A 23,955-nucleotide genomic window follows, 5' to 3' on the forward strand; every position below is an offset into this window, starting at 1 on the left:
TGGAAAGGGTGACCTGACTTCACCCGTCTCATCGTCCCACAGCTCCAGTCACGAGATGCGCTGTGTTTAATGAGTTGGCTGCTCTACCTGTTTTACGACTCGCCTATGCCTCTCGTCCTTCACCATCTTTTTCACTGGGTCGTCTCACAAGGCGCTTCTAGCACCTCATGAGAGAACCAACCTCACTTGCCTTATTTGGCATTCCGTCTTTGACCCCATCTGACCCTGATAGGCGTGGGGCATGTCTGAATCTTCTGGCCTGATGCATCGCGACGTCACCCCTTCAACGGTTCGTTGCTTTTTCCCTGGCCGTTGGAGATCTTGTCGATCCAGCGACACGGGACGGGGCTTGATGCTTGCTGGGTGCTTGACTATCATTCTGTAGATCCCAAGCTCCAAAACCAACATGGATAAAACGTGGCCATAAAGGCTATGCGTAGGCGGTTCATGGCTACTCTGATTGTGTTTCGGGTGAATTGTGTCTTGAGCTGAGTAGACTGTGCGAGTTGAGATATTATGCCTCTGTAAGAGTCAAGATGATCGTGGAACTGTAAGCCTCGGAGGGCACGATACAAGATAAGACATATCGGTCAATAACGTAACCTACTGAATCGAACTGCTTTACTACAACTAAATCTCTCCTCTGACTGACTCTCCCTCATGCTTCGTCACACACACCCATTTCAGCGCGCATCCCCTCATCGGTCAAACAGCTATCCCACCACATCAACGCCTCAGGATACGACCCCGGGGCCACTCCCAATCCAAAGCTCCTTCTGTTCATCATCATCATCATGGTCATCATCCTCCTGCCCCACAGGTTGTCGTCGTCCTTGTTGCCCCGTCCCCAGCGCCACTAGGGCTGGCTGCTCCAGCCAACCCAGCTGCGGGGCATGACGCGCCAGATCTTGACCTCGCCGCTCCGCAGGTCGTCGAGCTTGAAGCTCTCAACCTTGACCTTTTTGCTCTCGCGGCCCTGCTCCCAGGCACGCACCTTCTTCTTGGTGCCATCCCACTCGGCCACGATGGCGACGTGATCGGGCTTGCCAACCTCGACAGAGTACTTTGCATGCATGGGACCGTGCTTGCCCTGGAAGCGCGCGTTGCGGATGGTGAGAATGTCGCCGGGGCGGATCACGTCGTTTTGTTGCGTAGATGCGTTGGCCATGTTGGAGTAGACGAGGGCGCCGTATGCGCGGGTGCCCACAGGGGGAAGGTGGTCCTTGTAGGGCTTGAGGAGTTCTAGCACGAGGCCTTGAGGTGTGCCATCCGCGACGACAGAGTCCTTCTTGGCGGCCACGGCCTCAGAAATGGGACGACCGAATCGTTCATAGAACTCTTCCATCTGGTCTTGTCGAAGAGGGCGAGGCGGGGGTTCTTGACGCTGATCGAGCTCAACGTCAGACGGGTCATATGGATCGTAACGGATAGTCAAAAAGGTCTGGGAGTAGTCTTGGTATAGGATAAAGATCTCGCGAGTGATAGTCGTCTTTTGTCCACCATTGGTTGAGGTAGACTCCTCGCTTTCAAAGAAGATGTCCTTGCGGCCTTGGAGAACAGGGGGCACCTGGTTGGCCTGCTTCCACCAGCCGCTCTGGATAGCCAGGTCGATGTCGTTAGCGATGAAACCAGACTCCATTGACATTGATGGTCGGTGGAGATCCATGGAACGTCTGACTCCGGCACCCGCTCTTGATACATCCAGGGATGCTCGGCCAGAGACTCGGCCGGAAGGTATAGATGGCGGAGGGGCTCGTCGATCAATAGGAGAAGAAACAGATGGGGATCCAGGGAAGACGGCCTCCTCCTCGATCTTGGGAGTTCGAGGAGCGTAGGCATGTCCACCGGGGGTACCTGAATAATTATAGGGGTCATACTCTTCCTCATGAGGAGGCTGAGGAGGAACTATGTGAGTTGGAGGCGGAGGCGGAGGAGCAGCGCGTGGCACATCGACAGATCGGCGCTTATTCTCCGGGGGCGGCTGTGAAGGGACCGGAGGAGGAACAGCCCTGGGGGCTGCGGCGCTCGGGATAGGAGGTGGTACATTAGAGGGAGCTTCAGCGACAGGGGACTGAAGGGTGTTATCTTCCAGGCTGGAATCGCGAGCGTGGGCCTTCAAGGCATCCTTATGAGGGACCGAGGAGGCAATATCTGTATCGTAATCACCCTCATACTCGGTAACCTCTTCGTCTCCTTCCTCACCGGCCTGGGGTGGTCTCGTTGGGGTTGGCGTCTGAGTATCTTGAGTTGACTGTCTTCGAAGCGCTCCTGGGGGAGGTGGAGGAGGAGGACGGCTCTGCGAGGGGAGAGCTGGTGCAGATCCAGGAATGGGAGGCGGCGGCCGGCTTAGTCGCTTGTTGGCCGTAGAACTAGGAGATGCAGGGCTAAACTCTTCGGGATCGTGGGAAATAGAGGGAGATCGTACGGGTAGAACAGGGGGTTGAACTGGTATCGGCGGCATAGGAGGGGATCGTGCAGTAAGCGCAGGCAATTCCCTCTCGCTCTCTCGGCCGCCTCCAGAAAGCTCATCACCAGACTCGGAGCCTTCAGTTTGAGACTTCAAGTCTGAAGGGGGAGGAGGTGGGGGAGGTCGAGCTATAGAGAAGTCAGATCCGGATCTTATTGAAGAACGAGCTATTACTTACCGTCAGACGGCACAGGAGGCGGTGCTGGTCGGCCGCCAGGAATAGGGGGTGGTCCTGCGGGATCCCGCGGGGGGACTGAATAAAGGTGAGTAAGTTGGGTGCTGGATGAGATACAGTGGCACGTACTTGTAGGGGCTGAAGGAGGAGCAGGAGTAGTCTCGCCCTCCTCATCCGTATCGTCTTCCTTCTCCTCCACTCGAGGTGGCAGAGATGGCACGGGTGGTGGTGGCGCTCGAGCGGCTGGTTCGGGCTCCTCCTCAGGCCGAGTTAACTCTTCTGACTTCCTAGGGCCTCCCATTCCTGGGAGGGCCATCATAGTAGGGATGGGCGGAGCAGCATAAGACACAGGTGATGCTTCCTCTACGCCCTCATCGATAGATGTTCGCTCTGGCTTGGGTGCCTTCTTCTTCTTGGGAGGAGGAGCGGGGGCGGGCATGGGCGCACCGAACATGCCGTGGAAACCCATACCGCCGCTCATCTTGGCCATTCTCGCCCTCAATTCTTCCTTGCGCTTGACCTCGGGGTCAACATCCTCTTCTTCCTCCTCCTCTTCCTCCTCATTATCGCTCTCTTCCTTCTTCGGCGCCTCAGGGGGAGGACCGGTATGTACGGGCAAAGTAGGCGCCCTCGAGGCACGTCGAGACACACCATCACTATCGTCGCGCTCCGTCAAGTCATCGTTGCCCTCAGTTGTATCACCGGCTCCAGACATATCCGCCTCGTTACCATCATGTATGGGTTCCGCGGGTCCCTTAGACGACTTGCGGCGCGGGGCGGGTGGCATGCGGTTCGGCCGGGGTTCATCTGTAGATGTCCTGACGCCTGAATCCTCGGTATCTCTGCGCTCAAGAGGAACAGGAGGTTGCTGTGGTGCCTCCTCCGCTTCACCCAGGGCTTCGGCATGTCCGATACTCTCGCGCTTCTTTTGAGGCTTTTTGGGCTTCTCCTTCTTGGCAGCAGCATCAGCATGTCGCTGTGCCTGTTCCATCTGCTGCTTTTGTAGAAGAGCAATGCGCTCTTTTAGGCTAGTAGGCTTGGGTTGATCCTCATTACCACCCTCCTGGCTCTCAGACGGCACAAGGCCGGCCCTCTCGGCTTGTCCCTGGGTCTCAGCTTCCCTCTCTTTGATTTCAGGATCCTCATCCCGCCGGTAGACCTTTGCAGTCGGAGTTTGCTGCGGGGGAGGCACGTAGGCATGCCTGCTCGGAGGAGGGGCAACGAACGGCTTTCTAACAAAGCCCGACCCCGAGCCGCCGAGGCCGCTGGGCTTGAACGGCGCGATGGGAGGCGCTGCGGGTTTATTAAAGGCCGCAATGCGATCCTTGAACGAGCTGCTTTTTGGCTTCTCCGACACGGGAGGCGGACCGGGCTTGGGCTTGGGAGGAGGAGCTGCGGCAGCTGGAGCTGGAGCTGGAGCAGGAGCTGGAGCGGGGGCTGGAGGCTCAGTAACTTTGGGAGCTGCGGGCGGGGGAGCCGGTGCAGAGACGGGCTCAACAGGCTTTGGTGGTGCAGGCTCCGGGACAGCCGGGGCAGGAGGCTCGGGAGAAGCAGACTTGTGAACGGGTTCGTGAACCTCTTCGATCTCGGGCTCGGGCTCGGGGACGGGTGCTGGAGGCGGCGCTTGTTGCGCAGGTGGCGGTGGGGGAGGAGCAGCGATGTCTTCGGCGGGCTGGGCAGCTTCAGGCTCCTTCTTGTGACGAGTCCGAGTAGGGCGAGGCGGCGCGGTTGGCTCGAACTTTTCGACAAAGTTGCGAGGGAAGATGCCTTCTTGCTTCACGCCATGGTCGTCGAGGTATTCCCCGCCATACCAGTCGTCGTCGTCCTCATCGGTGACAGTGATGATCTGCCCAATACCAAAGTTCAGGTCGTCCTCATGAGGGGACGAGTACTCGTAAAGGGCCTTGACCTTGAACGGTGCAGCCATGTTGATGGTGATCCTTGAGGGAGCTCTCTCGCAGAACGAATACTGCCCGAGGCCGGATCAAAGCTACTCGAGGCGTGTGGCTGTATGGAGCGGAAAGTACGTGGATGCTCGCAGGTCGACAGCTCGCCTGGTTGTGGGGCAGACAGGGGCGTCGTCAGCCCGTCGAATCAGCCAAGGCGGGGGGAGGAATGGCGAGGATGAAGCTATGCTGGAGACGACGGGACGGAGGGGATTGGCGAGTCTCCTATCGTAATGATGAATATTAGGTGTGATGCTTGAGCTCCGAACAAAAAGGTGAGCAAAAAGGGAGATGCGAGTCGCAGCAAGGAGGCGGCGGCGGCGGGCGGTGGTGGTGGTGGTGTTTAGCGGGAAGGCCCAACCTGGGGCGTGCGTTTGTCGACGTCAGCGCTCCAAACCCGTCACTCGATCCATCCCACGGCTAAATAACAAAGTGTTAGGCGCGGGCAGGGCAAAGTTACGTCGTACTGTCCTTGGAGAGGCCGAGGATGGTCCCGAAAGGCGGGGTGAAGAAAGAGATTATGATGCAGAATAAAAACAATGGAAGGCAAGAGGACACGGATGCAAGTAAGTAGGCAGTGAATCACTTGCTCTTTGTTGTTGGTTCCATGTGGATGTCAACGTTGGCTGCTTGCCCATCTGTTAATAGCAGTGGCCGAGCAGCCCGAGAGGTACAGCCCGTAGAAACCTGGGGCAAGAAACAATGCCTGGGCTTCTAAAACAAGCCAGGCATAAAGTACCTTTAAGCTCGTGTATCAGCCTAATGGTACTTGTCAACTACTGCTTATTTCCCAGTCGTCTCATGTAACGCTCAATTCTGAGCTCGACACAGCAAGTACCCTTGCTTTAGCAAGGACTGCTCCTCGGGCTGTGCAGCAATGCATCATCCATGATAGCACCACTTCAGATTGATGAGTACCTACCTACCTTAGCAGCCACACACACCTCAAACGCTCGTCCTGCGTTTCGACATGACCCCAAGTGATTGGCCTGGACACCTGATTCCAATGTGCAAAAAGAGACGTCTAGAATCTTCTGAAACATGAAGCTTGTTCCAATTAGCATTTACATACATACTGCGTATGCCTCTATCCGAATCTTGTCCTTCCTTCAAGTTGCTTACAAGCCTTTTGTTCCTTGTGGAGTGTGGCTTGATCCCTTAAACGACAGCTTTTTATTGCCATCCACCCATCGTCATTGCGCTTGCCCACCGGCTGTGGCGGCGGGGTACATTTTCCCATCTCACGGTTTTCAACAACTTCATTTCTCTTCGTCCCTGCTTATAAACCTGATTTGAGCTACTATCTTGCACCTGCGCGCCCGTCATGGCATTAACTGCCAAGCAGCCAGCCAAGGGCATTCTCAAGAAGCCCAAGGATGCCGCCAAAGAGCCCGACGTCGATCCTAGGGAGGTCGCCCTCCAGCACGCCAGGATCATCCAGCATCGCAAAGACCTTGAGGCTGAGATCCTGGACAGTCTCATCCTTCTCTCCGAGTACCCTCTTGTTCGCGAAGCCCCGCACAACGCTGCAAACCCTGCACCGTCCGACATTGCCGACTTCAAGGCTCACGTGCGCCTGTTCCAGCCCTCGGATTATGACGATCTCATCATCGAGCGCAACGTCAACGAGCTGTGCGGATACTCACTTTGCGCGAAGCCCCGGCGACAGGTTGGGCCTGGAGGCGATTGGAAGATTCTAGCCAACGGAGACATTGTCAAGCGGAAGGATGTCGAGATGTGGTGCTCGCAGAAATGCGCTCGCCGCGCCCTCTACGTCAAGGTTCAGCTGAACGAGACGGCTGCATGGGAGCGCGCGGGTATCCCAGACATTCAGATCGAGTTGCTCGACGAGACACAAACAGACGTTGACCGAGCTGCACAGAAGCTGGGTGACCTTAAGCTGGAGGAGCAGCGACAAACAGCTCGAGACACAGCTGCCTTGGCCCTCGAACGCGGCGAGCGCGAACCTGTGCAACGAGACAAGGTCAAGGTTACGCTGAAAGAGAAGGACGTCAAGGCGCCTTCTCCCGTTCCAGACACACCGGAAGTCTACGATGATGACCATTTGGTCGTTGAGGGCTACAAGAGTAAACTTCGTCCAGACAATGAAAAGGAGGACCAGAAGAAATAAATTGGCTTTTGTAGGCGTTGTATCATAACATGGCGTTGGACGGATGGCATATATATCATAGGATCGACATGACTGCAAATAGACAAGAGATACCCAAGTGATGTAGCATTGGGACTCCGGCATGGTGCAGCAATCCGCTGGCTCAGTTCCTCATGGTGCAAACTGGCCTTGGGACAAGGTCACGTTCACAAACGAGAGGGAGGTAACTTGGCGATCAAGCGTCATCCCTGGAGATATCCAGAGGAATCGGCGACACCTTGGGGGTTGGAAGATCTTTCTTTGAGACCTATGCACTCACTGTCCTAAGACGCCAAGTAGCAAACCCTGTAAATCCCAGACACCCATAATGTTCCCAAAACCAATTTTTTAGTCGCGGCGAGGAGGGCGGTCGCCATATCGTCGGCCACCGCGCTCGGGGACCTGCTGCTGAGAGACGGGGATGACGTTGACGGGGATGGACTCGAACTGTGCGCCTGGTTAGTATTCTGCGGTGTTTTGTCTTTCATCGGGGGTGCACATACGCCAAGGTGCTTGAGGAGATCCTTGGTCTCGCCGTCGACGTCGAGCTGACCGCCGCTCTCGGAGTTCTGGGTGAAGTCCAGAGCGGAGACCTCAGGAACGTACTGATCCTTGCGCTCACGCTCCTCCTCCTGAAGCTTGAAGGAGATACCGCGGACGGGACCACGCTGAATTCGCTTCATCAGGTGGGTGGTGTAGCCGGCAATCTGCAATTTCCTCCGGGTCAGTCGCTGTGCGAATCCTGTCGTGTTTCTCGCGGTTCTAACCTTGTTGCGCAGGCGCTTGGAAGCGATGATGGCGATCTCATCGCAGATGCGCTTGTTGGTCTCGAAGTCGAGGGTGAGCTTGGGGTAGTACCGCTCAATGATGACCTTGGCGGACTTCTTGACGGTCTTGGTACGGACGCGACCCATTTTGGCGGTATTGGACTGTTGGACGTTGGGCGATGGGTTGTTAGTGAGTCGCTCGAAGAAATTCCAGCTGTAAATTTGGTGTTGAGCCGTGGTGGGGGAAAGGTGCACGCACTAGCGATTAGGGCTCAGAATTTTGAATCACGTGGTGTGGCCGACCAGCCACTTTGTGGAGCTTATCGATTACCTAACCCTGCTCCTTGAGGCTTGGACTTGGCCTGGAGACGATGCGAGCGGACATGGGCCAATCAATGCTTCGTAGGCACTCACTTCAAAGATATTTCGTCTCAAGTATGAGCTAGGAATGTTTATCAGGAGAATCCCGAGTCAATTCTTGCTTTCAATTCTACTTGTACAGTTGTTTGGTACAGGATCTTCTTTGCCAAGGAACATAGATGGCATCGATATACAACAGCTCCCTAACCCCTCGTCAAATTCATCTATTGCTTCTGGTCAAGACCATAGCTGCTGGAGCTACCCAGAACATCCTTTTCAGATTGGGACGCTGAGTCATCTTCGAGAAGCTCATCAGCGACACGGCTGGTTCGCCAAGGATCAGCTACCGTTTCCTTCTTGGGGGCACGCTTCTCCCCAGTGTACACCTGCTCTCGTCCCTTGCTCTCCTTCGCCAGAAGTTGGGACTCGGAAGTGGTGTCCCGGAGCTGGAGGACAACCTTTCCGCTAGGGTCGACAGTCGCCGTCACGGGTTCGACGTAGGCCTTGGCACCACCGTATGTGGTGGTGTCAAGATGCTGGATGCCGTCGAGCACCTTCTTGCTTTGACCCCGACGTTGGTTTCTGCCGGTGAACTCGTTGTCACCAGGAGGAGTGTCGGCGACGAAACCACCCACACCAAGCTTAGCAAGCGATACATTCCGCCTGGGGTGGATGACTCGGGCGAGGACAGGGGTGTGTCGTCCTTGGGGACCATACACAGGGTGGTTCTCCATATACGCGTTCGTCCTCAGGTAGCTAATACCAGCAGAGGGGTGGCTAGGGGGAGGTCCAGCCTTGCCGTAGGGGCTCTCGGCAGCCGCGTTCTCTCCGGTGGAAATGAGGGTCTGGAGAATGCCCACTGGGTGACCCAGGGGAGCAAGATCGAGGAACTTGGAGACAAGTCCGTAGAGCGTAGCTCGGTCACTTCGAAGAGAGCGCACAAAGTCGACGAATTGCTCCTTGCTAATGTCCCAAGGGTTGATCTTGGGAGGGGCCGGCTCGCCCTTGTCCAAGGCTTCCTGAGCCTGCTTGGTATTTAGAGACTCGGCAAGTCTCTCCTTCAGCAACCATCGGAAGTGAGCACGCTTTGGTCGTACGCTCTTGTTGAGATATTCGATGAACTCGCCCTCGGTCAACCTGGCCAACCACGGTCCCTGGAACTTCCATCGCTTGTCATCCGCTCGTCCTTGACGGAAGTCGGTAAAGTCCATATCCTCCTCAAAGACAGACTTGCGCCAGATGTCGGTCCTTGCCGTACCAGTGGTTCGCTCATTTTCCTTGGGAATCGAAAGAGGCACACGGAGCTCCTGGAACTTTTCCAGAGACAAAGTGTAGTCGGCGGCAGAGGCGAAATCGGTAACACTCTCGATAGCGTCAACCTGCTTAACTCGGATGAGGGGTGTCGAGGTGGTCATGGTAGACCTAAGAGGGAACGGTCGCTTGAAGCCCCAATCTCCCTTCTCTCGCGATGAGAGAGGAGAGGTAATTGACTGGTGCTGGGGGTATTGTCGTGTCATGGTGGGAGACTTGTGATCGCTAATGTGCAGGTTGGTCGACTGCGGTTCGGGCAATGGCTTGGGCATGGAGAAGAGCCGAGAGGATCTCAGCAGAGCCCCTCCGGGCGACACGGTTCGGCCCCCCATTGCGACTCGGAGACCGTTTGGCGAGCTCAATTGGCTTGCCGTTCTGGTATCTTCGTGGTGGTCGGCTGGCGTTGAGCTGAGGCCGACGAAAATTCGCGGGCGTTTGGAAGCTTTGGCGGGATATGCCGGTGATGACCCGGGGTGGTCTCATTGGCTAATTGGACTCGAGCTGGGGGGCTCTTTCCATGGCGCTGAACCCCACTGAAACCTTTCTCACAACCCTGCAACGTTGATTCATGAAGTAAAAATACAGCAGCTAGAAGTGACTGGGAGGCAAGACAAGCTGGTAGTTTTCTCTTTTCTTAGTTGAAAAATCAAGAGTGAGATGCAAGCGGTCAAGAGGATGGCTTCGACTTCAAACATTTACAAGTCACCGGCTCTGACATTTGAGCTCGTTGCAAAATGCTCCGTGAGTCTTACTTGGCGATTGCCTCACTCTGTTACACAAGGCTAATGAATGATTTTCCAAGATAGACAACTAGGGCGCGGGCTTCGATACTGACGTTGCCTCATGGGCCAGTTCAGCTTCCTATGTTCATGCCTGTGGCCACTCAGGCGTCTCTCAAAGGTATCACTCCTGAACAGCTCGAGGAGACAGGTTGTCGCTTGTGTTTGAACAACACATACCACCTTGGTTTGAAGCCGGGACAAGAAGTTCTTGATGCCATCGGTGGAGCTCACAAGCTTCAAGGATGGAACTACAACATCCTGACTGACAGTGGAGGGTATGTGTTTGACAGTCACCTATCTGAATCTAGCTGACCGTCTTTAAGCTTTCAAATGGTCAGTTTGCTCAAGCTTGCGACCATCACTGAGCAGGGTGTCGAGTTTCTGAGTCCCCACGATGGAACACCTATGCTCCTGACCCCCGAGCACTCCATGTCGTTACAAAACAGCATCGGTAGCGACATCATGATGCAGCTCGACGATGTCCTTGTCACAACCTCACCCGACAAGGCGCGCATGAGAGAAGCTATGGAGCGTAGCGTGCGGTGGCTAGATCGCTGCATAGCAGCACACAAGAAGCCCGACTCGCAAAACCTCTTCTGTATCATCCAGGGTGGTCTAGATCTTGATATGCGACGAGAATGCTGCCGAGAGATGCTGGCTCGCGACACCCCCGGCATAGCCATAGGAGGCCTCAGCGGCGGTGAGGCCAAAGCGGATTACTGCAAGGTCGTAGAGGCTTGCACAGCACTGCTCCCTGACCTCAAGCCGCGGTATGTTATGGGTATTGGTTATCCTGAAGACCTGGTGGTGAGCGTTGCTCTCGGCGCCGACATGTTCGACTGTGTGTGGCCAACGAGGACAGCTCGATTCGGCAACGCCGTCACCAAGCACGGCGTTCTCAACATGCGCAATAAGAAGTACGCAGCCGACTTTGAGCCCGTCGAGGAGGGTTGTGGCTGCATGATATGCAAGCCGTCCGCTGATGGAGGGATGGGTGTCAGCCGAGCCTTTGTGCACCACAACGCCTCCAAGGAAACTGTGGCTGCTCATCTATTGACGATACACAATGTGTACTATCAACTGAACCTCATGAGGCAGATCCGAGAGGCCGTCATCGAGGACCGCTTCCCAGCTTTCGTGCGACAGTTCTTCGCATGGCTATACCCTGAGAAGACTGAGTATCCTGACTGGGCAGTAGGCGCACTGAAGGGAGTTGGTATAGATTTGACAACGGAATAGAATTAGCTCCCAATGAAGGGATGTTTATACAGGCGCAAGGCGTTGGTGAGAGGACTCAACATGGTGGGATATCAAAAGTGAATTTCTATATATACGGTTGGTTTCCCTTCATATGCCAACAAGGATCCCCTTCCAACAATGGTACGCTTTGTCCAAGTGTTTTCCAATATAAATTCATTAAACCATGCCAGCAGTCATTAGAACCAACACAATTTCCACTCGAAATGTAGAACCAACAGCCCATCCCCCACTCGCGTCACACAACGGGCGCTTACAGAGCAACAGCAAGCGCAGCAACGGCGGCAAGGACAGCGCCGAGGCCGACACGGAGGGAAGAGGCAGCGTTGCCGCTGGTCGAGGTGGCAGCAGCAGCGGTGTCGGTGGGCTGGACGGTGACGGTGACAGGGCCGTTCTCGCTGGTGGTGGCATCGCTGTTGTCGTTGTTGTCATCATCATCGCTGTTGCTGGTCTGTCGGGGAGAGGACTCGGTGGTGGAGTCAGTCTCGTCGTCGTCGTTGTCGTCGTCAGTCGCGGTGGTCTCGGAGTCCTGAGTGCGAGTGGCAGCAACATCGCAAGCAGTGGTGTAGCGCTTGCAGAAGCTGGCAAAGGTCTCGGCGACTGAGAATAATGAGTTAGTATAAAACCACGAGTGAAGCAAGTGTGAAACATACCACGGAGGATGGTGTCGGGCTCGCCAGTGCTGGCCCAGCTGGCGCAGGTCTTGGCATAACCACCCATCTCATCAGTCCAGGTGAGTCTGTCGCCGGAGCCACGGCAGCTCAAGAAGAGTTAGTGATCAGTAAGCCCTGTCTGTTCCAAGTAAAACTCACCAGTAGCACTCAGCCTGCTCCTTGAAGGGGAGCTCAGTGAAGTCGCGGTTGGCACGGGTGCACGAGGCGAAGACACCAAGCATGTTCTGGCAGGCTAGAGCATAGGTCTGCTCAGCAGGGCTGGTCACGGTAGCCGACTCATCGTCGTCTCCGCCAACAACAGCTGTGGTTCTGGGGCTACGAGTTGCGCTGCCACCACTACCACCACCGCACGAGGCACCGAGAGCGCAAGCCTTGTAGAGAGTGCCGTAGGCTGAAGAAGGCTCATGTTAGCATCCATGTTATTCGAACTTCGGCCTGGAGCGCATAAACTTACCCTCATATTGATCGCTGGCAGTGGGAAGCTCCTCCTCGAGGTAGTTGGAGCAGACGGAGTACAGAGGAGCGGCGGGAGAGCTTCCATCGCAGCAAGCGCATCCAAGGAGCTCAGTAGGGTCGGCGTTGGCAGCAGCCTCAACACCACCTAGAGACGACACACAGTCCTCAAACAGGTTGATGGCCTGAGAGCAAGTCTGGTAACCAGGGTCTCCGGGGTTGACGGCCGCGACATTGAGAATGCCGGGGGCGATGGCGGGAGCGATGGTGATCTGGGCAGCGACGCCGCTGGTGAGGATGGAGAGGACTGCGCCCTTCATTTTGAAACTGGCTCACTGAGACTTGGACTTGGTTCGAACGGTATTGAAGAGTAGGATGAGAGACACCAGCCGCTTATAGCTCTTGAGCGGAAAAGAAACCAAACCAATTCCCCAGAAAAGCAATCTCCGGGGGGCGAAGAGGGCAAGGCCTCGGGCATTTATTCACGGCGCAGAGCCAGAGCAATCTGCGCTCTGCCTGCAGAGAAAGGGTCGGCTCATCGGTCATTGAGCAATCAGCAATCAACGAGACAGGTCCTCGTCACGCTAGAGAGCTTGCGGCCGGGGGGTGTGCTGAGCTAGCTCCGGGCCAAGCAGCCCACGAGGCAGAGTGTCTGGGCCCCAGGGCCAGCCAATCGACGTGTCAGCTACCGTGCGGCTGAGTTGATATTAGGCGCATCTGGCTGGGTCTGTCTTGGGGCGATTCGAGAGGACCTGGTGGTAACGTCGAGGACTTGTAAGACAGAGTTGCAACCGAAGATGGAGGTGACCGGGGTACCGACGCCATGGACAAACCAGGGGTGGAGGAAGACACCACAGTTTAAGCCACTCGGACGCCTTGAAGGGACTCGGTCTAACCCACTTGATCAAAAAGGATTGCAAGGGGTCCTTCTTGGAGGTTGTTCAGGCGAGGGGCTAGGCCAAGGAAGCCAAGAGACCATGGATCAAATGAGGTCGACCTGGATGATGATCCCAGGTTCAATGCCGTTTTCCGCAGAGGGCTGGGCAGACATCGAAAGTGCAGTCTTGGCGGTTGCAGGATGAGCGGTGCCACGACTTCTTCTGACAAAGGGACTCGAACCTCAGTTGAGTGTCTCTGGCGTATTCCATACGTTATTATTGGGCGTTTGGCCACGCCTCTGTCGTTTGGCTGCATTTGCACATTTCCGCACGCCTTCCTTTTTCCACGGGCGTTTCCTTGCCTCTGTTCGGCATGAGGAAACAAGCCCTGGCGCCTCTATCTGCCTATCAAGTCAGGTCCGTTCCAAATGACTCCAATTATTTACAGAAATCCCACAAATCCGAGCTGGCATGATGGCCCACCTCCCCTTGTCCTCCCGAGATGTTGGACAGGATCGACAAATTGATGTATTAATTATTAAATATTTGTTTGATAATTCAAACAAAGTATTACTATATAGCTACATCTGCTACCCAGAATCTACCTTGCACGAGTATTCATCACGTTGAGAATACATCACTTGGCAAACCCTTTGCGTATGTTGCCTTACGCAAATCACTCACAGAAAGCCAAATTCAATTCAAATTCAGCCTTGCCAAGGGTCATGGAACCTTATTTGCCCCGCTCCGCAGACACACCGCATCTCATTCCCTATTCCGATGGCCACCTCCCAATACGATGGACGTTTGTAGACATGAGGGACATACCATGTGACGTCCTCTACTGGTCCCCAAGACACACACAGCCTTGATGAGACACGAATTCTTCAGCTAAAGAATTCTTCTACGCCCGATGGACGGCTCAACCGCCACTGCCAAGCTGCTGCCGGAGTTATCGGGCCTCGCCCTGCCCCTCGCAGGTCTCACTTGGCCCCAGCAACGGTCGAATAAACGGCTCCGGGAGGCGGGAGGGGAGGGGATGCCAGCGCGGCAGCAATCCGCGCGCAACAGCTGTCTCCGCAGAGCTCAAACGCCTGAACCCTGTGCAAGATGTAAGGGTGACCAGGCGAGCTAGCACAAGCATAACCAGGCCCGAGTGGATCGTAAGTTGTTTTGTCAACAGGGGGTGGTCTTTAACTTTGGACTTGTTTGACAGCAAGGGGAAGTGCCATCACCTACGGACAGCGAGCTCATCCCTGAGGCTCGAGCCATGATGGCATCTGCGAGTTTTGTATTTCGGTGGGAGCGAGAAACAATCACCTTTTCGTCCCATGCAAACCCATGAATAGATGTGCGTTTCTCCTGGGATGCTCTGGCTACTATGTACGTACCAAGACGTGCGTTGCGACGGGCTGACCAGGCAACCCTGGTAGCCAGAGACTGCAAGACGCAAGTCTAGACTCACTCACAGCGACAGAGACGGGACTGAAGCTCGAGGCACCACGTTTTTCATCCCTGACGTTTTGCTCTGTCGCACTTCCTTTGAAAAGCGGAAACCTCGTGGTGATGGATCGCTGTCAAAACAAAGTTCAACCCAGATCTTGATTTAATTTACGACCAACAGAACTCATCCTACGGCACCTCCCGCTGCACACCATCGTTGTTGGTTCGTCGCTTTGGCTGGGGATCAGCGTGTTTGTAAGTGCTGTGCTGCATGGATGAAAGTGCAAACGTCTGCCCAGCCGCGAGGACGCTGGACCCTTTGTTCTGTTTATCTTGGTATGACCTCACTTGATCCAAAGTCACCAACACCGTGCTCGAATGAACTGGGAAAGTAAATCATTCTCTCTAGGATCAATAGGAGGAACGTAGCATCGAAGGACAGGGGCGCCCAGATAGGAAATCGCCGCCAATCATATATGGATCACGTGTCACATCCAGCGACGCGTTACCTGAGACGCGACCTGTGTGTTTTCCCAGGGGCAAAGACGTCACCGACTCTCCATCACCAGGCAAGGAGCCATTCCAAAGGCCGACAAGGGCTCACTGGACACTAGGCTAGTTTACGTCTTTGCTTCTCAAACGTTGCGACCCGCCCCTTGTCTCATCCCATCATCCTATGCCCATCTCGTCCCATGAATCTGGCAGCTCCGAAGCCTCATGGCAACACCGTCCCGCCCATCGCTGCCGCTCCGCCGTCAGTCGTCTACTAGGAGCCTTCGACATGACAATGATGACTTGGCACAGTCGTTGAAACAGCTGTCCATATCCACCTCGCCCGGCCGCGCTCATGGCTCACCGCGCCTCTCCGAACCCAGCACTCCCTTTCGTGCATCAGGACGCCGTACTTCGCAGTCCCCAAGGCCCAATGCTCGACTCCCGTCTCGTAGCCCTTCGCAAGGGCGCGATCCCGGCTCGGGAACGCCCACGCTTCTTCGAAAGGCCTCGATGAACTCGCTGCGGTCTTCAAACGGAATGGGAGCTGTTCCGACTCCTACTCGACGTGCCAGCACCACACATATCATGTCACCATCCCCCAAGTCTCCCTTGGCTACACCGCCTGTCCAGGAGAAGCCCCGACCGACCGCCAGCTCAATTGCACACGACATTTTGAGTGCTGAATTGCAAGCACATCACTCGCCCGAATGTGCAAGCCAACCGCAAACGATCGTGGTCCTCAACGATGCCGTCTATGGTCACCGATTCTCCCGACCGAGGACCTCCCGGGCCGCCCTTGGTACGATTGTCGAACGCCCAGAAAGAATAAAGGCAGCTGTTTTGGGTATCTCAACAGCTTATGTGCGCCTGGGTGGGCGACATAGCGAGGGAGCCTTTCCACCTCATCCCAGGAGGGATGTCGAAGACCTGCCAGGGATCCCCTTTCGGATACACAAGACGGAGCGTAAACTTTCACTGTTATCACCGGCTGTTGTTAATGTTCATGGAACGAAATGGATGGAAGAATTGAAGATGATGTGCGAGGCGGCCGAGTCGAAGCTTGCAATGGGAGGCAAAGAACTCCAGAGGCCAGAGTTGAACCGAGGAACCGAGAAAGCACCCGAAAAGTTTCATGAAGGCGACCTGTACCTCTGCTCAGAGTCTCTTAACGCCATGGAGGGTGCTCTGGGAGCTGTTTGCGAAGCCATTGATACCGTCTTCGGCCCTGGTCCTCAACGTGCGTTTGTGGGAGTGAGACCTCCAGGTCACCACTGCTCTGCTTCATACCCTTCGGGATTCTGCTGGATCAACAATGTGCACGTCGGAATTATGCATGCTGCCCTCAACCATGGACTTACACACGCCGCTATCATCGACTTTGACCTTCACCACGGTGACGGATCTCAGGCCATCACCTGGCAACACAACTCTCGAGCTAACGCGGCGGCCAAGAACGCTGCTGCGTGGAAGAAGTCGTCCGTTGGCTATTTCAGTCTACACGATATCAACTCGTATCCGTGTGAGATGGGTGATGAGGAGAAGGTTAAGAACGCCAGCATCTGCATTGATAATGCACACGGCCAAACGGTTTGGAATGTCCACCTGCAGTCGTGGAAGACCGAGGAAGAGTTTTGGCGACTCTACGAGACGAAGTACAGCGTTCTGCTGGAAAAGACGAGGAACTATCTCAAGAACCAGGCAGAACGACTACGGCAGTCAAACCAGGTCCCCAAAGCCGCCATTTTCTTCTCGGCTGGTTTTGATGCGAGTGAGTGGGAGAGTGCAGGAATGCAGCGCCACCAGGTCAACGTTCCTACGGAGTTCTACGCCCGGATAGCCCAGGACGTCATCAAACTGGCCGCTGAAGAGGGACTCGAGGTCGATGGTCGCATCATCAGCGTCTTGGAGGGTGGTTATAGCGACAAGGCTTTGTTCTCCGGTATTCTCAGTCATCTAAGTGGTTTGGCGGATGACCAGACGTATGAACGAGAGCCGCAGAACCTGGGACGTCTTGGTGCGGAGATGGGACACAAGATCGGAGTACTCGCGGAGGAAGACGATGAGATGGATACAAAGCCATCGTTGGACTCTGTTCACAGCTATGATCCAGCCTGGTGGGCAAGTCCACGGTTGGATGAGCTTGAGGCTATAGTTGCAGGACCTGGCGGTCCTGCAGCGAAGCCACACAGCAACACGCTTCCCACTTACTTCTCTCCGACACAAGCGTCAACCGCCAGGGTTGCTGATCCAATCAAGATGCGCCGCAGTCTTTCCAACTTGGGTGCTTCACTATCACGACCTGCCTCACCACCCCCACCAGAGGTCCCCTGGACGGTTGCAGCCCACGAACTCAGCAAGCTTCTCATCCCTGAAAGTCGCCAGACAGACAGCTGCAAGCCTGAGGATTTGAACGCCGAGGCAACCCGGGCGAGACGAGACCGCCAGTCATTGCTTATGGGAATTGACCCTAACCCTCCGGCCCCGGCTTCACGCCCGACGTCACGCATGTCTTTGCGCGAGAGGCGGCCCAAGCCAGCTCCTCCTCCTCAGCCCACCAAGGACAAGGCGCCAAAGGGTCGTAGACAGACAATGGCTACCACCACTTTGACTGCAGACAAGGCAAGCGTTCTACCTCTATATATAAGTGAGCCAAAGCTAACTCTTCTCAAGGCTGTGGCCCGTGGTATCCCTTCGAGGACCAACAGCGATGAGCCGGTGCGGAGAACTAGTCGACGCCTTAGCGAGGTACCGACTACTCTCGCATCCAGGGCTACATCGCAGACTTCGTCCGGCAATGAAGCTGACCTTCCGGAGGGCTCCGAGGCCCCTGGCCCTGGCTCTCCAGTGAGTACCAGGGCACCTCCTGGTGGAGGTCTTCAGGTTAAGAAGACGCGAAACCCAGTGGCTCCTCGTAAAGAGCCCGCACCCAGAGCGCCTCGAGGCACCAAAAAGGTTGCTCCTCCCACCACATCACGGCCCCCTACAGCAGCCCAAAGGGTTCACCCATCGACAAAGCCTCAGGCCAGGGCTGGTCCATCTGGTGCAACGGGCGATGATATCGATAGCATCACAACAGGGATGAAGAAGATTCGTATCAACCTCATCACTCAGTCCCAGAAGGAAGCGAGAGAGCGAGCTCGAATTGAAGCTGAAAAGGTCAAGGCCAGATCTGTGTCTGCCTCTGCTGCCATCAGCCAGCCCAAGCCTGCTCGGCCCATCGAAGCCCCAGCCGACCGCCGACAGTCGCCGGAAATCAGGGGCCCTGACTCGGGGAATATCTCTCCCACTCAGGTTGCAGCCCCTAACTCTGAGATTCCCACCCCTCCGGCCACAATCTCGTCCAGCGGCCTTACAACGCCTTTCCCAGATGCCCCTTTTGAGATCAACTCTGAGCCACAGCAGGTCTCGCTGCCGCCTAGTTCTTCTCCCATTCCTTCTGTTTCCATTCAATCGAGCGACGACGACAATGTGTTTATTGCGTACCAACCCGAAGGCCCTGCACCTGTGGCTGTGGCTCAACAGGAACCCATCAAATGGCTCCCGCCTAATGTGCAAACGCCATCTTCACAAACGCCTGCCGCAACGCCAAACCCGGTAAAGAAGAACAACCTCTTCCAGTATACCGAGGGAATCCCGTTTGCGCCACGACCGCAACAGCATGCGGGGGAGCAGAAGCCGGCAGATGGAGGTGCCAGGTCCGAGCCACCCGCTTCTAAATCTGTTCAAGAAATCCCTGAGACACCTCAGCATTAGAGACAAGGGTGAAATCCTGTTACATGTCCCATTTCCTGTAATTCACGGATAGCTGGCTATCTGTTCTACTTCAAGACTCTCTATCAAGAGGTTGTGGCGGTATTTGAAGCCAATACTCGATTCTAGTTATCCCTGTCTTTCTTTGCTCGATTTGCCCCTTCTTCCTTGGAACGTTTCATCCCCAGACCAAACCATCTTTGGATGTCAGGTGTCCCAGCACGATACCCTTTCTCTTGGCTTCTCAGATGTAGTTGCCGCCCGTTTCTAAATAGCTCTAGTGTTTCTTTCTAATTCATGACTTGTACGGCTGGCTCGTCTCTTCCTCCTCATTCACTTGCTGTCTTTTGAGTTTTCAGGGAAAACTCTGGCGGAAAATATCGACAGGGACGCCAACGTCCTCGACGACGGACCTGTTGGTGCCCTCGATGCCAGGATGGAACTTCCTCTGCAAGGTCCACACCTCTTGGACGCCTAGGCTCTCGAGATAGGCGACTGTGCGGGCATAGTTTGTGGCGACCTGGGCGATGCCGTGGCTGTCGTCGGAGAAGGTGAACTTGCCGCCCATCTTGATCCATTCCTGATGAATGTGGTCAGCATCACAGCGCGTAATAAGCCAAGGAGGGAGGTGTTTCGGGTTATCTTACCTCGGCGATGATCCTGCACGGATAAGGTTCGGCCAGTCCCTTGCGCAGCGCTGCACTATTCACTTCGAGCCATCCACCTTGCTCCCGTGCAAGCTTGAGATTCCGGATGACTCGGTCCCAGACACCCTTCCACTGGCGAATGTCCCTCCCAGGGTCCTCGCTCATCAGACGGATGAGGTCAAAGTGGCCGACGACGCGGGGTTTGAGCTCCTGCAGCATGTGATACTGAAGGTCGTAGTAGTCCTCGTAGAGCTTCTCCTCTGTACCACCTGCGCTGGCGTCCCGGGCAGCGGCAAACATGGTGGCATCGTAGTCGATTGGGACGCCGTGGACATGATGCACTGAGCCGATAAAATAGTCAATGATGGGATGCTCAGCCAACGTCCGAACGTGGGCGGCAAAGTCTGGACGAATGAACTCGGCCTCGAAGCCGATAAGGATGTGAATCTTGGAGGCGTACTCTCGCTGCAGACGCTGTGCCTCAACGAGATAGGCCTCATGACGAGGAGGAAGGGCCTCGAGAGCGGCTTGAGGATCATCAAGCTAAGAAATTGTGAGACATTTCCAAAACACAGGGTGTTGAGTCAAATTCACCTCTTCGGGATACAGATCTCGCTGCTCATAGCGGGGCATATGCTCAGTGAGCCCAATGGTCTTGTAGCCGAGCTCGACAGCATGCTTGATGATGTCCTCGAGCTGGTCCTTGGCATGCCCCGGGCAGAACTGCCCGGAGTGGGAGTGCATTGTGAAGGCCATATTCAACTCTGTCCAATTCGCTAGTGAGTCAATGATAATTCTATTAAATACTTGAATCTTTGTTGAGATGAGCAATTAAGTTCATGCCATGGCTGGCCTTGAAAGTTTCGTAATTCCCCACGTTCTCATCCCGTTGGTGGTCAGCCAGTCAAGCTACTCCACCTTTCCAAATTGGGAAAGTCTATAAATATCACCTCCCTCTTTGAGAAGCCACGGAATTCAACACCGGCACTTTTCATCAAGGCATCGACAACATGTAACTTTATATACAATGACTGTATATATACACATTATTTATATATGATATCAAGAAATGCATTTTTCAAAACGTCCATCGAGTACAATTCGCTATTTCCATCCCATCCACCAAAACGCCTTGCATGCATGCCCTTTCCAATGCCCATGTTATACAAAAATCTTTGCTTCTTCTTCTCTCACGTCTTCTCGTACTGCGGGATATCTCCGTAGCTATACACTCCAGGCGCCATGCTTATGTATCTTCCGGCAACTAACCCTCCACTGCTGCCACCTGCCGAGACATCAGATACTACAGCTGGCCTTGCTACCTTGCCCTCGTCCTGCACAACTCCTATGCCGTAGCTCCGACCTCCCGTGCCGCTCTTGTTCCAGCCGAGTTGGAACGTCTTGCGTCGGAGACATCGTGCGAGGTCTTCGTCTGACATCCACTCGGCGCCATCCGGTAGTCGCCACCATAACGTCGAGTCGGCGAGGAGACTGGCCTGCGCTGCGATACTGCCGGGGCTCTTGGGCAGCGGTGCGCCTCGCGGTGCCGTGCGGAGGGAGAGCAAACCGAACATAAATGTCACGGCTAGGAGGCCGGCGAGGACGTATGTCTGAACGCTGGACTGTGTCAGACGAGAGATATAGTAGTCGATAGACGCCGGTATAGAGTCGTCAGCCCGTGCTCGCTTAGATGATAACGGCCGTCGCATCATGTCGCTGTTCAGAGCCTGCGCGCCAAGGATGCCATGCTGCAGTCGAATAGCCTGTGACACAGCATTCTGCCTCTCTGGCAAGACCAATCGCTCCAGAGACATCTCCACCCTCGAAAGCACCAGCGTGCGGAAGAAGCTATCCAAGCCCTCGAGCTTGTTATTATCGGTGCCAACATCGTCGAGGGCACCATAGACGCTAGTGATGTCGGCCTCAACGTCTGAAGGTCGCTGACTGGTCGTGTTGATGATGGGGATGGCGTTGGTGTCGATGCGGAGGTCCTCGGTGTGGAACGTGGTGTGGACGTCAACCTCCATGATTGTCTGGTTGCACAGCAGCACTGACATCATGCCTTCGCTATCGCAGCTGCCCCAGACGTAGTTGAGGGAGAATTTGGATGTAAGTTGCGCGCAAGACGAAGCTACGAGCGCTGTGTAAGCCTGATCTCCTTTGCAGATGGGCTGCTTCTTTGTGCCAGCCACAGGAACACACTCCCACTTTGACCCCTGACTTCCCGTCAAGGTGAGTGTCTCACAGGTGAGGGCGGCCCTGAGCGCAGGCACATCGCTGATAAGCTGCGTATTTGGTAGTGGCCACTGATTAGGATGATCCGCGAGGGTAACTTCAGGAAATGCGACGTCCTCCCAGGTCCACTTCGGGTACTTGGGTGTCTCCTGAAGCAGGACCTGGTTGACAACAGCAGTGTCGATGGCGGTGCTGAGAGACTTTGTCGTCGACTTGAACTCGGTCTGGGGCTGGAGTTGAAGCTTGGCTGCCTGTGGGATCTGGGTGATAGCAAAGAGGCCCGCAGTAAAGATGGGCATCAGCCAGCCCAGCATTGCAGTGCTCTTTGCTAGGAACACGGCCCAGTCCTGGTGTTTGATGGCCTTTCCAGCGCTCCGCAAACCAAACTCGTTCATGTAGGTGAGTCCCAGAGATTCCTGGAAGCGGCACTTGGCGACGGTTAGCTTGAGGAAGGGAGCGAGTCGTCGTCGGTCAATGTCGATGCGTGTCCAGAAGACGGCGATGGCGACAAAAATAAGCGTAGGAAGACAGGTCCACAGGATAAAGACGCTGTCTGAGAACTCGAGACCTTCCCTGCTGCCCCTGAGACTAAAGATAACGCAGATACCAGCGAGAAGTCCAATCGAAACAGAGACGCTGGTGACCTGAGTCCGGGCACGCTGAGTCCACGGCCGATATATCCCCATCGTCTCATTAGAACCTCCAGGACTCTCAGTGTTGAAGGAACCGTTTCCTCCACTGAGCTGTCGCAGTTGAAACATCTTTTCTGGTTTGCGTCCAGGCTGTCGGAGCTCAGTCGTGTACCATGAGCCCGCTAGTCGAGCTGCAACTGTTTCCATGTCTGCGTTACCTGTACCAGTTAACCGTGCCAGGAACTGTTGGCTGCTGGCGAGAAGAGCGGCCGTTCCAGCAGGAGAAGTAGGATCTCGAGGCGCAATACCCCGCGATGAGGGGGCGTGGTAGAGCATAGGGAGGAGCACGCCCGAGAGGATGAGAAAGACGCCGACCATGGTGTGGAGGATGCCCATACGGGCTCGGAGAAGAGTGGTGCCATCGACGAGAATCTCGGCGTGGAAGACGGCAGTGGAAAGGACAATCTGAACGCGGAAAAGGAGCTTGACGGCGATGGATGCGACGACAAGGTGATGACGGTTTCGAAAGCCCTTGGTCAAGGCCTGGAAGCTTCCCAGGCTTGGGTAATCGAGGAGGATAGTTCGGTGAGCCTGCTTACGGCGTGTCTCGTCGACGCTGGTGGGACGGTGATCGAGTATCATCCAGGGCGTGTAGAGTAATGCTTGAGCTTCGACGCGGGACCATAGCATGGCCATGATAGAGATAACTTATCAGATTGTGAGCATTCACTTACACGGCACTTACATAGAGGGTAATGTTCCTGACGATCACTCACCTACTACAGGTCCAAACGTCCACACACCCCTGATGTTGCTCTCGACGTCATCCCTCGACAGCAGCCACATAACAACCTCGCCAACCACGGCCAGCATTATAGAGGTCCCTGTGAATACAGCAATCACCCTCCGTCGCAGCCACTTGGGCCTCCATCCGTCCCTCAGCGGAACCTCGGTCGGCTCCGGCACATCGGCGTGTCTAAAGTTGGTCTCCCCGTGGGCTCCAGCAGTGTTGGGCGGGGTGTCGTAGTACGGCGTCTCGAGGAGGGCGTCCATGTGGTTCGAAGCCCTCACGAGTCTCGGGTCCGTCATGCCGGACATTCTCGGCGAGGAAGCGAAGCCATCGCTGCTGGGCGACGTGGGAAACTGACCCCTCTGCAGCTGTCCCGGACTCGGAGGGTAAAACGGACTGAGAGGAAACCCGGGGCTCGCGGGACTGTTGGGCGACTGGAAGCCCGCTCGGGGGCTGACGATGGGTGTCGAGGGTCCCGAGTGCGAGGGCAGAGGCGGCGAGAGTAGAGGAGGAGGATGCTGGATGAGGGGCGCCGAGGACGTGACGGTCGAGGGATAACGGGCGTAGCTGAAGCCGGCCGACGATCTCGTCTCGCTGTAGGCGCCAGCGACGATCTTGTCCTCGCCGGCCGAGGGGTGATGGAGGCCAAGGTTTGTCCATGGCGCTGCCATGTCGATCTTTGTTGCGAGTCGACTTGATTGCTTATGTGTGTTTGTGATATTCTAGTAGTTAGTTATTGTGGCA

At 55.4% G+C, this 23,955-nt stretch overlaps 9 protein-coding genes across 9 annotated transcripts; 3 read left to right on the plus strand and 6 right to left on the minus strand.

Moving 5' to 3' along the window:
• Positions 1 to 856: 856 nt before the first annotated feature.
• On the minus strand, positions 857 to 4,569 carry LRP88_06698 (SH3 domain-containing protein; the record flags this gene model as incomplete). Its single annotated transcript, XM_083243236.1, has 3 exons — positions 857 to 2,595; positions 2,646 to 2,720; positions 2,772 to 4,569. The coding sequence occupies 3 exons, from the start codon at positions 4,567 to 4,569 to the stop codon at positions 857 to 859; spliced, it is 3,612 nt and encodes a 1,203-aa protein (XP_083100460.1).
• Positions 4,570 to 5,912: 1,343 nt separating this feature from the next.
• On the plus strand, positions 5,913 to 6,719 carry LRP88_06699 (Rtr1/RPAP2 family-domain-containing protein; the record flags this gene model as incomplete). The annotated part of the gene is made up of 1 exon (XM_083243237.1): positions 5,913 to 6,719. The coding sequence occupies one exon, from the start codon at positions 5,913 to 5,915 to the stop codon at positions 6,717 to 6,719; it is 807 nt and encodes a 268-aa protein (XP_083100461.1).
• A 366-nt stretch (positions 6,720 to 7,085) lies between these two features.
• Positions 7,086 to 7,651, minus strand: LRP88_06700 (40S ribosomal protein eS17; the record flags this gene model as incomplete). Its single annotated transcript, XM_083243238.1, has 3 exons — positions 7,086 to 7,184; positions 7,241 to 7,444; positions 7,505 to 7,651. The coding sequence occupies 3 exons, from the start codon at positions 7,649 to 7,651 to the stop codon at positions 7,086 to 7,088; spliced, it is 450 nt and encodes a 149-aa protein (XP_083100462.1).
• A 437-nt stretch (positions 7,652 to 8,088) lies between these two features.
• Positions 8,089 to 9,507, minus strand: LRP88_06701 (mitochondrial 37S ribosomal protein bS1m; the record flags this gene model as incomplete). The annotated part of the gene is made up of 1 exon (XM_083243239.1): positions 8,089 to 9,507. The coding sequence occupies one exon, from the start codon at positions 9,505 to 9,507 to the stop codon at positions 8,089 to 8,091; it is 1,419 nt and encodes a 472-aa protein (XP_083100463.1).
• Positions 9,508 to 10,038: 531 nt separating this feature from the next.
• On the plus strand, positions 10,039 to 11,196 carry LRP88_06702 (tRNA-guanine(15) transglycosylase-like protein; the record flags this gene model as incomplete). Its single annotated transcript, XM_083243240.1, has 2 exons — positions 10,039 to 10,232; positions 10,281 to 11,196. The coding sequence occupies 2 exons, from the start codon at positions 10,039 to 10,041 to the stop codon at positions 11,194 to 11,196; spliced, it is 1,110 nt and encodes a 369-aa protein (XP_083100464.1).
• Positions 11,197 to 11,467: 271 nt separating this feature from the next.
• Positions 11,468 to 12,661, minus strand: LRP88_06703 (uncharacterized protein; the record flags this gene model as incomplete). The annotated part of the gene is made up of 4 exons (XM_083243241.1): positions 11,468 to 11,814; positions 11,868 to 11,974; positions 12,027 to 12,279; positions 12,343 to 12,661. 4 exons carry the CDS (start codon positions 12,659 to 12,661, stop codon positions 11,468 to 11,470), a joined length of 1,026 nt encoding a protein of 341 aa, XP_083100465.1.
• Positions 12,662 to 15,040: 2,379 nt separating this feature from the next.
• Positions 15,041 to 18,910, plus strand: LRP88_06704 (histone deacetylase; the record flags this gene model as incomplete). The annotated part of the gene is made up of 4 exons (XM_083243242.1): positions 15,041 to 15,053; positions 15,115 to 15,187; positions 15,433 to 18,313; positions 18,401 to 18,910. 4 exons carry the CDS (start codon positions 15,041 to 15,043, stop codon positions 18,908 to 18,910), a joined length of 3,477 nt encoding a protein of 1,158 aa, XP_083100466.1.
• A 352-nt stretch (positions 18,911 to 19,262) lies between these two features.
• Positions 19,263 to 20,310, minus strand: LRP88_06705 (histidinol-phosphatase; the record flags this gene model as incomplete). Its single annotated transcript, XM_083243243.1, has 3 exons — positions 19,263 to 19,487; positions 19,555 to 20,097; positions 20,149 to 20,310. 3 exons carry the CDS (start codon positions 20,308 to 20,310, stop codon positions 19,263 to 19,265), a joined length of 930 nt encoding a protein of 309 aa, XP_083100467.1.
• A 434-nt stretch (positions 20,311 to 20,744) lies between these two features.
• LRP88_06706 (DUF3433 domain-containing protein) lies at positions 20,745 to 23,882 on the minus strand (the record flags this gene model as incomplete). The annotated part of the gene is made up of 2 exons (XM_083243244.1): positions 20,745 to 23,128; positions 23,198 to 23,882. The coding sequence occupies 2 exons, from the start codon at positions 23,880 to 23,882 to the stop codon at positions 20,745 to 20,747; spliced, it is 3,069 nt and encodes a 1,022-aa protein (XP_083100468.1).
• Positions 23,883 to 23,955: the final 73 nt, after the last annotated feature.

The sequence above is a fragment of the Fusarium phalaenopsidis genome (assembly GCF_050370095.1).
Source record: "Fusarium phalaenopsidis strain FUZ10S chromosome Unknown contig_32298, whole genome shotgun sequence".
NCBI classification, from domain to species: Eukaryota; Fungi; Ascomycota; class Sordariomycetes; order Hypocreales; family Nectriaceae; genus Fusarium; species Fusarium phalaenopsidis.